The 14,916-nt window shown below is 37.2% G+C and overlaps 2 protein-coding genes across 6 annotated transcripts in view; both read left to right on the top strand.

The window, feature by feature from the left end:
* The window catches only part of LOC138807198 (renin receptor-like), a 92,480-nt gene extending 85,285 nt beyond the window's left edge, over positions 1–7,195 (top strand). Inside the window, exons 3-4 of one of the 2 annotated variants that reach the window (XM_069992767.1) lie at positions 409–502; positions 1,295–7,195. In XM_069992767.1, coding sequence (XP_069848868.1) covers positions 460–502; positions 1,295–2,496 — 1,245 coding nt within the window. In that variant the 5' untranslated portion in view covers positions 409–459 and the 3' untranslated portion in view covers positions 2,497–7,195. The remainder of the gene's footprint in view (positions 1–408; positions 503–1,294) is intronic. The other variant, XM_069992768.1, reaches the window with a different exon arrangement.
* LOC138807197 (alpha-ketoglutarate-dependent dioxygenase FTO) overlaps positions 1–14,916 on the top strand; it is a 385,313-nt gene that overhangs the window by 85,321 nt on the left and 285,076 nt on the right. The gene's annotated exons all lie outside the window — the stretch shown is intronic.

Here is a 14,916-nt window from a genome sequence, read left to right as displayed (position 1 = left end):
TTTAACATAATTGTGGGTAATTCAGAAACACCATGTTTTGTTCCATGGAGTTTGTATAGTGTCTGGTGGGAATATCAATGAGAAACCACAAAATAGACTGCAGTTATTTCCACCAAGTAATGTTCTTCCAACATTTATAAATTATTTGCCCTACAGGAGTGACAAGTACAGATTTCTGGGAGCAGGAAATTATAATACAGTAGATCTTCTTCAGAGACACATCCTAACTAAAGCTTGTAAATTCTCCTTCATCTTTGCTCATTCTCTAATCTTAACTGCCTTTCCCTTTTGTGGTTATGTAACTATTCTGTATTTGATATAAAATTGACCTCATGTTCAATCTTACATTGTCTTTTGGACAATAGTTTTGGTAGTGACATTTCCTCCTTTTATTTCTTTGGTCTCCAGAAGGGCAGTTACCTTGAAGCAATCTCCTGGGTATAGAAGATTTTTGAGCATATGTTCCTTATCACAGTATATTTTCTCATTCAATGCATATTGTGTAAGTAGTAAAAGTTGTGTTTGAAATTTCAATTTAAATTAAACATTTTAGTTTAAGATTGCAGAACATTTATAAAGTTGAAGTATATCACAAAGGGAAAGCTTACAATCTGTTATTGCTGTGTACTTTAAAATTATTTATGATTACTTATCCGAATAGACTCTTTGACATACCTACAAATACAAAGATAGTCTCTGAAACAAGGTTTTCATGTACCAAATTTAAGGCCTGGATTGAATTTTATGGATGAGAGAGATACCTTGAAAATGGAGTCATTGGCACAGGCTCCTGGGCAGGCAGAGCTGTAATGAATTGCAACTTGAGCTCCGATCTGCAAAATACTCAGAGAACACAAGCAAAAGCAATTTTTCCTCTCATGAACTAGGTTCTCCAAAAGCAACAAGTACTATTTGTCTTTTCAGAATGCTGTTCTGTAGCTTAGCTGTTAGACTCTTTGTGGTTTAGACTTAACATGACTGAGATTCCTCTGCCTAGATAAACTTGACAGCTCTCTCAGGATGTGAGGAAGATTTCCTAACTTTAATTTAGAGGGATACTTTGCATTTCTGATTAGGCAATTGTGAACTTATTTTTCTACTCTCATTCCCTGGTGCTAAAAAATGAGACCTGGTTGCTGGGTTTGAGAACAGTATGTGGCCTCAGACCTTTAAGACTATCTGGTTTAGAAATCCTATCAAGTGCTTAGGAGGGTTTTTGGAATTTTTTTTCCCTAGCCTTTCTCAACTTCTTAATGTCTTAAAAATTATTTTCCTTTCTGTCCTTCAAATATAGTGTTTGTAATGCTTTTTAAGAAATTGTGGCGGCGGACTCTGGGAGTAGAAACCAGCTCGAGCAAGTCACCTCCTCCCGCTGCGGTGGTCGCCGGTGTCCCGCCGGCCGTCTGTGTCGCCTTGCACTGCTGCAGCGGCCGCGGCACGATGACGACTGCGTTCCTCGTACTCCTGTCCTTGTTGGTGGCAGGTGTTTGGGGGAACGAGTTTAGTATATTACGATCACCAGGGTCTGTTGTTTTCCGAAATGGAAATTGGCCTATATCAGCAGAGCGAATCCCAGACGTTGCTGCTTTGTCCATGGGCTTCACTGTGAAAGAAAACCTTTCTTGGCCAGGACTTGCAGTGGGTAACCTATTCCGCAGGCCCCAAGCTACCATTATGGTAATGGTGAAAGGAATAGACAAACTGGCCTTCCCCACAGAAAGAGTCATCTCCTACCCCTTGGAAAATGCAGTTCCTTTTAGTCTTGACAGTGTGGCAAATGCCATCCACTCCTTATTCTCTGAAGAAACGCCTGTAGTGTTGCAGTTGGCTCCCAGCGAGGAAAGAGTGTATTTGGTGGGGAAGGCTAACTTGGTGTTTGAAGACCTTTCAGTCACATTACAGCAACTCCGGAATCACCTGTTTCAAGAAAACTCCATTCTCAGTTCACTCCCTTTAAATTCTCTGAGTAGGAATGAGGAAGTTGACCTGCTTTTTCTTTCTGAACTGCAAGTGCTTCATGAGATCTCAAGTTTGTTAACTCTCCACCAGCACATAGCTGAGGATCAATCTCCTGATTTGTATTCCCTGGAGCTAGTAGGTTTGGATGAAATTGAGAAACGTTATGGCAAAGAGTCGGAACAATTCAGAGATGCTTCTAAGATCCTCGTTGATGCTCTACAAAAGTTTGCAGATGACATGTACAGTCTTTATGGAGGGAATGCAGTGGTAGAGTTAGTGACCATCAAGTCCTTTGACACACGCCTGGTGAGGAAGACCAGGATGATCCTTGAGGCAAAACCAGAGAAACAAGTAATTCCCTATAACTTGGCATATAAATATAATTTTGAGTATTCAGTGGTTTTCAACCTGGTACTTTGGGTGATGATTGCCTTGGCTCTGGCTGTCCTCATCATCTCCTACAACATTTGGAACATGGACCCTGGATATGATAGCATCATATATAGGATGACAAATCAGAAGATCCGAATGGACTGAACTTTCCTTATGTCATACTTACACAAGGGGTTTGGAAATAGGTCATTTTCTTAAGATACATCTTACAGTATGATTTAAAGTATAGATGGCATTCTTAAATTTATCAAAATGAAACAACAACAACAAACTTTGTTCTCTGTTTTGTGTTTTTTTTAGACTGAATTGTAGTATTAATGTGAGCTGAATTCTGTAATACAGAGTCTATATTATGCTCAAATGTTACAGACATTTAATAATGTAATTTCTATTTAATAAATGGAAAAATTCACTGATAAAAATATAAAACACTTATAATAGCATGTTATTTATGTTGGGAAATGCACTGAATTTATTATAGAACTTAAGAATGCTTAATTTTCTCATGTAGGGTAAACTATTTATAAATGTCCTAGTTTGATATTAATATCTCTGAAACAAAAGTTTTTTAAGTTAGAAAAGCCCTAAGATACTGGATATGCTTATATGATTGCTTAATTTTAGAATTGACAGGATAGCTGTTTTTTTTTTTTAAAACCATTTCTTAGAGTTTGGTGATCTGTATAGTCTAATTAAGGTATTAGAAATACTATGCTGGGCCATATGTTGGTGGCTCATGCCTGTAATCTTAGCTACACAGGACGCTGAAAGCTGAGCATCGTGGTTTAAAGACAGCCAGGGTAGAAAAGTCTGTGATTCTTATCTCCAAGGCACCAGCACATAATTGAAAGTGGAGATGTGGCTTAAGTGGTAGAGCATTAGCTTTGAACTAAAAAGCTAAGTAAGAGTACAAGGCCTTGAGTTCAAGCCCAAGTATTGTCACAAAAATAAGTAAAGGTAAAAATAAGTACTGTTGATTGAAGAAGAGACTAAATTAGATTATATGAAACCAGATTTTTAGGGGACATCTTAAAGCATGAATATAAAATATTGTGATTTCACTAGCTTTTCCCATGTAAATGTCCTATGGTTTGGGGTATAACTGCATTCTATAAAATATTAGGAGGAAATGATTTATACCTTTCATATGAAAGTGGACCAATGTGTACAAAGAGTGACAAAGCTGATTCAAAAAATTGTGGCAAAATATATGATTTACCATCTTAACCACTTATAAGTGTTGAATCCAGTGATGTTACATACATTCTTACTGTTAGGTAACCATCACTATGCCCATCTCCAGAACATTTCCATTATTGCATACATTGTATTATTGCGTAGCCACGATACAGTATCTTCCTATGTCTGCCTTCTCAAAGTCCTGTTTCTTTAAATTGGACTAGTCTAGGTACCTTTTATAAGCAGAATCACACAGTATTTGTACTTTACTGACTGGCTTATTTTATTTAACACAGACTTTTCAAAATTTATTCATGTTATAGCATGCATACACATTTTATTCCTTTTTAATGCTGAATAATATACCATGAAATGTTTATATTGCATTTTATTGATCTATTGAAATGCTTTTACTTTTTTTTACACTTGAAATGCTTTTACCTTTTAGCTATTGTGAACAATTCTGCTATGAAGATGGATGTACACTTAAATTTTTATTTTTACTTCTTTTAGGAATAAACTCAGATGTAGAAATACCAAGTCATGGTTATTCTGTTTTTAAGTTTTTTGAGAAACAGTCCCAGTATTTTCCATAGGGGCTGTACCATTTTATATTCTTAAGAACCATGTATAGACATTCCACATTCCTGCCAACAGTTGTTATTTTCTGTTCCATTTTGTTTGTTTCTGATAGTGGTCCTAGGGGGTATAAAATGGTATCTGTTTTTGCTTGGCAAACATCTACTACCTTTTCTGGTTTCAGTCAGATGTTACTTTCAGGGGAGAGCCTCTCACGAGCCTTTCAGTTAGGTGCTGTGGTTCCACACTTGATTTCTGTGTCATAGAGCTTCCTATGTTTGATTGTAATTTGATTGTTTAACTGACAGTTCTACCATGTGTTTTATTCCATAAAGGCAGAGGTCATGTCTGTCTTGACCACTGTTGTTTCTTTAGACCTGGCTGTCAGTGGCGACAGTGTCTAGAATGGGATACGTGTATGTTTAAATAGACATTCCCATCTCACACTATGATAGACAGCCTGGGCTTTGTAGATAGGACTCACGAAATCAGCTCTGACATTTAGTAGCTTTCTAATCTTGAATCAAGATTATATCTAAATCTTGGTATTGTTTCTTTAAAATGGGGAGATCTGCCTCATCTTCATTAATGGTAAAGATTAAAAGAGTTATGATGGATAAAACGGCCTTCAACAGTTAATAAATGTGGGCAAAATGAATGAGAAAGGAAATAGAAGTCCAAAATTTGTAGTCATTCTGATGATGATATTAACATATGATTAGAAACAGGAGAAACAGATTTAAGAAACTCAGGCAAGAAAAACATTGACTTTGTTCTTGAATCCCATGTGCTGGTGGGACCTTCTAAGATGTGACATCCTAGAGACAGTTTTAAATGTAGGTTTGGGCCAGAGATGAGTATTGGAGAGTTAATCTGTAATGAAGACTTGTGAAGAAAATGAGATTGCCTAAAGGAAGAATGTTTTGTAGAGTGAAAAGAGTGAAAAGGATATGCAATGTTTGCTATAAGGGCAGAAGAGAAAAGACTTGGAACAGAGAAAAAAGGCATTCTAGAGTGAAGTAATGCAAAGGAAAGAACGTTACAGAACCAGAGAAAACAGAGATGCTCTTAATTGTGGCTGATGTTTCAATAATGACTCAAAGGATGGTGCTGTTTTAGCAAGTACAATTGACCATTAACCTTGGCAAAATTGTTTTAGTAGAGTGGCAGTAGTTGAAGCCAGACACTGGGACCAGGCTAAAAGACAGTGGAACTCTAAGCACTTATCTTAAATTGATCTTCAGGAAGTTTGGTAGGGAAAGAAAGATTGCACATGGAGGTTCAATACTTTGTTCATGGTCATACAGCTAACAAGTGGCAGAGGCAGGTTTTGAACTGCTAAGGGCTGGTTCTGGAACCTGTACAGTTATATTATGTAGGCTATACTCTTCTACCCTTTATCCTCTGGAAGTTGAGAGCTATGTAAATATCTATACACTTTCTATTAAGAACAGAATCATTCACTCAGAAGAAAATCTGGTGCTGTCATTATTATATCTCAGATAGGAATTTGTATTTTATAGTATAATTATATTGCCCATGTGAGGCTTAGGTTAGGTTGCAAGCCTTGGCATATGTGCAGAGGAATAACTTAGAATTATTATTCATTTTTTATCAGACAATCCAGCAGTAGAAGTTTTTCATTAATGGTATAATTGGAAGAGGAAAGTTGATAAAATTAAATGCATAGATTGAAATCAGATTAAATACATACTGATGAAATTATAAGAGTTCTTTGCCATGCTTCAGTCAGGCAATGTTGAAAATAAGGAGTGTGTATTGACTTTCTGGGATCCTGGGAATAGATACATGAAAACAAAAAGAAATACCTACTTTGTATTATGAACCTCTAAAGTAGTTATTAAATAAGGTATTTTTCTTTAACTTCTCATCCCTGCTAGAAGAAACTGATAGTTGATACAGCTGTGTCAGCAGCTATAGGATTTTTTTTTCTTTGGTTATGTTAAATAACATATCCTGTCTTGTATAATTCACTTGTAGCCATGTAACAGGAGGTATTTAATGTCTTATTATATTGCACTTGCTTTGGAAACAGCTGAGAGCCTACAAGGGACAGTTAGAGACAAAGGGTTATTAAATGGACAGTCACTGAGGTCACTTACTGATGGCTTTATTGCAGTCTTCTGTTCATCTGTTTTCCCATGGCAGGTTGTTTGATCATGCTTTAATGGTTAAAGCTTTGTAAAATTACAAAGAAATCAGAAATCCTATGGGTCTCAAGTGTGGTTATTTACAGTTGGACTGCTGGCAGGAGAATGCTAAGTTTTATCATACTAATGCTAAGCTGGGTAAGACACCTGGTGAAATCTCATGGAGAAATCTCTGCCCTCTGATCTTTGAGTGTACTCTCAAGGAATAGTGTTTCAAGGTGGAAAGTACCCTGAAATATGACTGAGAGAACTTGGCTTTGCATCTCAACAGGTATGGGCAGTTGGGGAGGAGTTTCTCTAAGAAGTGTAAAAGGTTGTATTATTAGGTTGTTGGAGCTAAAATGTAGGCAGAATGGCATGAGGAGTTTTAATTAATTCTGTTATCTCTCTTTTATGGTTTGGAATGATCCTGCCTTTGGTATTGTATTCGCTTACAAAATCATAGACAATATTTGATTGTGAGGAAGAATGTTGGGTAAGTGGTATCTCTATTTTCAGTGGAATTACTTTGGAGCTGACCCAAGGAACACGTGCTTGCAAGGCAGTCACAGTAAACAGAGTCCAGAGATGTTAGAATTGTTCTGTGTGAGTCAGTGGCCAGTAGGAAAGTATCTAATATAATAGTTTAACTTACTGTTTAGATATTGATAGTATATTGTTTAGATACATAACCTTCCCCCAAAGTTCTAGTAGTTCTTTTTTCTTTTCTTTTTTTTTGGTGAGGGGGAGGGCTGTGTGCCACTCCTGGCATTTGAACTCAGGGTCTGGGTGCTGTCCTTGAGCTTTTGTGCTCAAGGCTATTGTTCTATCACTTGAGCAACAGCTCTATTTCTGTCTTTTTTGGGTAGTTAATGGGAGGTAAGTGGCTCAAGGACTTTCCTGCCCAGACTGGCTTCAAACTGTCACTCTTAGATCTCATCCTCCCGAGTAGCTATGATTACAAGTGAGAGCCATTGGTGTCTGGCTTTACATTCTTAAAATTGGTGATTCTAGGTGAAAACATCAAAACTAAGTCAGTTAGATAAGTAACTTTGATATTCAAGTTATCGTAACAGCTTAAGTACATTAAGTATATTATTTTGATTCTTTAGTTTTATTGTTTAAAATTTACTTTGAAAGAAAATTTGCCTTGAGATAAAGAAATTGTATAGCTAACTTGTGCTTGGAAAAGTGTTACAGTGAAAGGTGCTGTCTTACAACATTTTAAAATGTTGGAGGATGTAGAGGTGTTGCTCAAGTAGTAGAACACCAGCCTTGAGTGAAAAAGCCTAGTGAACATGAAGCCCTGGGCAGGGTTCAAGCCTTAGAACCAGTGCTAGTGCATGGGCAAGGACACACACACACACACACACACACACACACACACGCCTGGACACACACACACACACACACACACACACACACACACACTCCCAAGCCTTAGAACCAGTGCTAGTGCATGGGCAAGGACACACACACACACACACACGCCTGGACACACACACACACACACACTCCCAAGCCTTAGAACCAGTGCTAGTGCATGGGCAAGGACACACACACACACACACACACACACATACACCCAAACCACACACACACACACACACACACACACACACACACACACACACACACACACACACACACACACACACACACACACACACACACACACACACACACACACACACACACACACACACACACACACCCAAACCAACCAAAAATGAGATTGCAAAATGTAATACCACTAGATATAAGCAGGGTAAGCTCTGCCAATGATTCAGTTATTCCTTAGAAAGGTGTTCATGGCAAAGAGGAAATGAAAAAAATTATACTCAATCAAATTGCATAAGATTTGGCTTCATAGGGCTGGGAAGATGGCTCAGTGGTAGAGCCACTTGCCTTGCATGCATGAGGCCCTGGGTTCGATTCCTCAGCACCACATAAGCAAAAAGAAAAAAAGCCGGATGTGGCGCTATGGCTCAAGTGGTAGAGCACTAGCCTTGAGTTGAAGAGCTGAGGGACAACGCCCAGGCCCAGAGTTCAGGCCCCATGACCGGACCCCCTCTCCCCCAACCCCCAAAAAAAGGTTTGGCTTCATTGTCTTTACATGACAATAAAATAAAGTACAGATTCTTAGATTTAGGATAGGAAAATATATATTCCCAAAGAAAAGGTAAATGAAAGGCAGGAGCAAGCATTTCACAGAAGAGCACTCATTGAAGATGTCACTAAGCATATGAAAAGTTATAAAGAAATGTGAATTAGAGTGGGGAACTTGTGATCTGTGAGGTTTCCAAAGATGTAAACGTTTAGTAATAACTGGTGCTTGAGTGAAGAAATGGGATTGTCTAGTGATAGACATGAAAATTGATATCAGGTGGAGGGCACTTTCACAACATGAATCAGAAACGTCAAAAAAAAAAAAAAAAAACAACACGTGAATCTTTTGACCTAATAAATGTCCTGGTAAGAATTGTTACCCTAAAGAAATCTCTGCCTTGTCAAACTATTGCAATGTGTATGTGCCCTCTGTCCCCTCTGCAACTGCAGAGACAAAACATTAAAAAAGAAATGAAAAAAAAATCATAACTCAGCTTCCAGACAAGATGGTGTTGTGGGCTGACTAGATAACTAAACCGTAAGAGATAACAAACTGGACTGAAATGATGGTCCTACAAAGGCTGAGGATATAGCAACAAAAAGTTGCAGGTTTGCAAAAGTTGCAGGAAAATGTTTAAGATAAACAGAGTAAGTTTATTTGAAAGTTAAAGGAAAGTCATGGAAGAACATAAGCAGAAACTCTCCATCAGGAAAGGGGCTGCAACGAAGATAGTCATCTTGGATGGTGGTTGTTATATCCAGGGCTCCTCCCATATCTTCTCCCTTGGGCTTTGCACTGAGTGCTTCATGGCTTGTGCATGCACTGCCCTAGCTCTTTACATTGGTTGTGTGGGCATCCAGGGCATTATGGGAAAAAGTATCTGAACAGGAAGAAGCATTTGAACAAGGCACTGGTGGGAAAAAGATGTCATTTTGGGACACATGTTACCAGCCACATATTAGGTCCACCACTGTTTATCCTTATCTACATAACAGTTCCATGTTTCCTCTCAAAAGGGACTGAAAATTCCGGGATCTAGACCCAGTACTTGAAGCCAGGGATCAGGATGAAGTTACCTTTCTCATGAAAAGAGACCTAAAGATGTACTCTCTCCATCCCCCAGACTGTAGCTTCTGTGGGTTTTGGGGAGCAAAAGAAGGGAGATGTAGCTTCCAACTTGGAATCAGGGAGGGAATCAGGCTGGCTCATTGTGGAGTGATGGGGAGAGAACTTGGAGCTCCATGGGACTGTCAAGTCAGGTTTCATCCGGGTAGTGATGCAGAACTATGATGGAGGACAGGTGAGCTCAGTGGAGTGAGAGGAAAATCAAAGGCAAAAAGTCTTTCACTCAGACTTAGCTGTTAAATGCAACTCCAAAACACTTGAAGAAAACAAATACCCAGAATGATAATTAACAAAATCAACAATGGGACCATAAATTCATTCCAGATGATACAAATCTGCTTTTATAGAAAAAAAAAAGACTAAAAGAAGCATGTTCATATTATTCCAAGAGATAAAGAGATCACATTGGTTAAAATGAAAATTTAAAATATCTGAAATTATGCAGAAATGGCATAGAAGATGACAAAAAACAGTCACAAGTTTTCCAAATGGTAACTATAGTCATAGAAATATTAAATGTTGGGGCTGGGAAGGTGGCTCAGTGGTAGAGTGCTTGCCTTGAATGCCTGAGGCCCTGGGTTCAATTCCTCAGCACCACATAAGCAGAAAGAAAAAAGTCGCAAGTGGGGCTGTGGCTCAAGTGTTAAAGCGCTAGCCTTGAGCTGAAGAGCTGAGGGACAGCGCCCAGGCCCAGAGTTTAGGCCCCACAACCGCGCCCAGGCCCAGAGTTTAGGCCCCACAACCGGACCCCTCTCCCCCCCCCCCAAAAAAAAAATATTAAATGTTTTGTATTTTATTTTTAAGACAGGATCTCAATATGTAGTCTAGTCTGGCCTGCAACTTCAGATTCTCCTCCTGCCTCAGCCTCCTGAGGGCTGGAATTACAAACATGTATTACCATGTGTGGCTGAAATAATAAATTCAGTAAATGAGATGACACAATTAAGAAAATTGATGGCCTGAGAATATTGAGTTATCCACTTACAATGCAGTATGAAGATATATAAGATTAAAAACATAATAAAAGACACTTGGAGTCTAGTTGGAGAGGTCTTAATTTTTCTGATATGAATTCCATAATAAAAGAATTTGAAGAGCTGACAATTGAGAATTTTTCTTATTTATAGAATTCCCTGAGTCTGGATACTTGGAGTAATATCATCATGTTGAAACTTAGATTATAAGGCATATAAGTGGAAACATATTGATAAGCTGCAAAGAAAAAAACTTCTCTTCAGAAGACAGATTCTTATTATCAGTAATACATGCTAGAAGGCATGGAAGGTACTAGGCAATTTTGTTTGTTTTGATAATAGAGATTGAATTCAGGGTCTCCTAGGCAGGTGTTTTGTCATTTGAGCTAGGCCCCTAGCCCTTTTGTTTTTATCTGGGTTTTTGAGATAGCATCATGGGAGAAAGAGAGGGGCAAGTAGGAGGGCTCCCCAGTAAGAGAAAGCAAAAAAATTCTCAGTTTTGCTTCTCAGTTCCCATGAAAGTCACAGGAACTCAAGATCCATAGGCAAAAAGAACTGCAGAAAGAACTAACAGAAGCTTTGAAGAAATGGAAAACTTACAAGGTAGGAGTTTAGCAGAGACTTACTTGGTAGAGCAGGGTGAAGCAGGGAACAGTTGAAAGAGAGAGGAGCACCACAGACAAGTAAATATGGGAATGAGAGGCTCAGAGTGGCAGCTTTCTTTCTCACTAGCCTTCCTACACTTAGCTGGGGAATTGGGTTGGATTTTTTTTTTCCTCTGAAGAACTGGTCACATGCCTGGGCAACCTTTAATCCTAATGTGGAGACAACAGGTTTGGGGGTGCTGTAGTCTAAAGGTTCTGTGACTTGGGTATCTGCTTTCAGTGACCTTCAGCAGTGCTTTCTGTTCAAATAATCATCTTTTTTTTTTTCAGATTAAATTACTCTTCTACTGAGATTGCTAGACAGCATCTAAAGGAAGGGTGTGGTTTCTTAAAAGGATTAATTTTACTTTTGTTATTTTCCAAGAAACATTGTTTAATAGTCAACATCTTAATCATTTGGGTGTGACTTTTGTTTAGAATTTAGGATACCAGCAAAAGGAGAAGCAAAAGCTGCTTTGCTAAGGACAATTCCCAAAGGAGTTTACTTTCTGGAAACCTTAAAGTGCAGTTTTCTTAACAGACAACCCAGGTTTTCTTTTTGAAGAAACCTTGATATGTTTTTTAAGATTTTTTTTTTTATTGTACAAGTTTTAGACCTTGTTAGTGTTAGGTTAATAATATCCCCTATTGACCTTTTAATTGTTATGTGGAGATTTGTTTTTGTTTTTCTTACCTTTCTGGCTAGAAATTAAATTTTCTTTTAGGACTGGCTTTTAATATAATTGACTTTTTTTCTCTTTCTCTTTTTTTTTTTTTTTGTCATTTAAACAATTCCTCATCCCCCCCCCCCCCCCTCTTTTATTTTTTGCCTGTCCTATAGCTTGAACTCTGGGCCTTGGGCTCTGCCCCTAAGCTTCTTTTGCTCAAGGCCAGCACTCAACCACTTGAGCCATAGCATCACTTCTGGCCTTTTTGAGCAGTTTATTGGAGATAAGAGTCTCATGGAGTTTCCTGCCCTGGCTGGCTTTGAACCATGATCCTCAGATTTCAGACTCTTAAGTAGCTAGGATTACAGATATGAGCCAGTGGTGCCTAGCTCATTTAAATAATGTCTCATGTAATTTTTCATATTTTCATTTTTATTGTAAAGATAATGTACAGAAAGTTTACAGTTACATAAGTCAGGCAATGAGTACATTTCTTTTTGAACAGTGTCACTTCTCTCCTTTTCTCCCAGTTTTTTTGGTTCCCAATCCCCTCCCCCACAAGTTGTATAGTTCATTTTCAGCATACTGTTGAGTGAGTATCACTGCTGAATTAGTTTACCCTTTATCCCACCATTTCTGTTCTTCCTCTTACCTTCCCCAAATCAGATAAATTTACATACAAGATAAAAAATACAGAAATGAAAACTGACAAAAGGGGAAAAACAAAATACAAAATGTAAAAGAAAAAAATCCTTTTTTCCATTTCTTGTAGTTCATTTTGATAAACATTTTATATGATCAAATGCACATAGCTATTGCGCCTTTGTGGTCTCCTAACAATATCCTCTTTTGGTCTCATTGTATGACTATTTAGAGTCCTGTTTAATTTTTCATGTCCAAGTATAATTTTTAAATATTATTTCTTTTTCTAGTTTCTTCAAGTGCCACAATTCTGTAGCATTATGTATGTTCACATTGGTGTACTTATTTTAATTTTTACGGTTTATTTCTTCATAATTGACATGAATTTCTTACAGACAACACATATTTGGGCACTGCTTTTCAAACAAGTCAGTCTGACAATTTCTGCCTTTTAATTGAGTTTAGACTATATTTACATTTGTGTTTATTTGTATGGTTGAATTTCACTATATATAATATAGTGGCAGGGGGATAGTAGAGTTAGAATTCAAAGTCTCACATTTGCTCAGCAGGAACTCTACTGTTGAACCATGCCTCCAGCTAATCCCACTATTTCTCTATGTCTCTCTCTCTCTCTCTCTCTCTCTCTCTCTCTCTCTCTCTCTCTCTCTCTCTCTCTCTCTCTCTCTCTCTCTCTCTCTCTCTCGGTGATACTTGAAGTCAAGGTCTTGTGCTTCATAGGCAGGTACTCTACATATATATATATATATATATATATATATATTTGTAATTTCAGTTTATCTTTTTGCTGACCTTGTACCTATAATTCTGTTACATAAAATTATTTCAATATTTCTAGTATCCATCTTTATCTCTATTTTAATAGAGCCTTCTTTGAAGTAGCATTGTTTCAATTCATATGTAAGAATTTTACAATATACTTCCCTTAGGCCTTTATGATACAATATACATATCCAATATAAGTATAATACTTACACATATAATAGTTTTACAATATAACCGTATAGTACATATTCTCTTAGGCCTTTAACTTCTACATATGTTACATATATGTATGCATTTTTGTAAAGTTTAATTATGTAAACATATGCTATAAACCATACAAGGTGCTATTTTCTTTTGCTTCAAAAAGTCAAGTGTTTTTTTATAAAGATTTAAATAAAGAAATTTTTATATTTTCTGTGAAATCACTGTTCCTGATGCTGTTCATTTCTTCACATAGATTCACATTTGTATCTAGCATCCTTTTCTTTCTGCCGAAGATCTCCTTTATCATTTCTTACTGTAAAGGTCTGCTGATGTTGTTTTTCTCTGCTTTTGTCTATCTTAAAAGTACTTATTTTATCAGCATTTTTTTTTGGAAGTGGGGCATCCTTCTACCATCTTGATAATATTGTTTCCAGATGATGTTTATTGTTATTTTATGGCTTTTAATGTTCAAAGATATTTTTCTCTACTTGCTTTTAGTTGTTTTCACTGGATTTAAGTAATTTAATTTCTAATATGCTTTAGTGCCTTATGTTTTTTGTTCTTGGAGTTCCTGAAATATCATGGCTCTGTGGTTTTAAAGTTTAATCAAATTTGTAAAATAACTACCTATTGGATTTTCCTTTGTCCCATTTTGTCTCTCCTCTTTTCATGACTCCACATACATGTATTAAAATACTTAAAATCATCTCTCAGGTCACTAATGCAGATTCTTTTCTGTATTTTATTTAAGTAATTTTAATTTTCTTCACTATGTGTTTAAGTGTATTAGCCTTATATAACTAATCTGCTTTGAATGCTATCCAGTTCTCTTTTATCTGAGACATTTATATTTGCCTTTTTAGAATCTTGATTTAATTTTATTAATCCAGAACTAAAATGCAGGTAGGGTCTTGCTTTTTTTTTTGTCTGAAGCACCTTGGATCACATGCCTATGTACCCCTCTTGCCATAGCTGAGATGACAGATGTGTACTACCAAATCCAGCTGTTGGTTGAGATGGAGGTCTTGCTACTTTTTTGTTTTGGCTGGATTTAAACTACAATCTTCCAGATCTTTGCTTCCTGAGTAGTTCAGGTTATAGGCATGAGCAAGCACTCTTGATTGAAAAGTATTATGTCATATATGTACTTTTTATATATGTCTTAAAGATTAATCAGATCTTGAAAGATAAATATTTTCTTGATTTTGGGATGCTGTGGAGTGTGGTGAGAGTGAATTTGTATTATTCTTGAGAAATGAGAATGAATTGTGAATCTCTCATGACTAGCAGCGAAATATTTTGGCAGTACATTAATAGCTCTAGGGAGGCCTGAGGTTTTCTTATGTATTCTAAAATTCTACAGATGACCTTTGTAGCTTCTCGGTTATAGTTAATTCATGCATTGTATACACACACACACACACACACACACACACACACACACACACACACACACACACACACACACACACACACACACACACACACACACACACACACACA

The sequence above is a fragment of the Dipodomys merriami genome, unplaced genomic scaffold, assembly GCF_024711535.1.
Source record: "Dipodomys merriami isolate MVZ:Mamm:240054 unplaced genomic scaffold, mDipMer1.0.p SCAF_415, whole genome shotgun sequence".
Classification (NCBI taxonomy): Eukaryota; Metazoa; Chordata; class Mammalia; order Rodentia; family Heteromyidae; genus Dipodomys; species Dipodomys merriami.
This window is presented reverse-complemented; position numbering and strand designations above follow the sequence as displayed.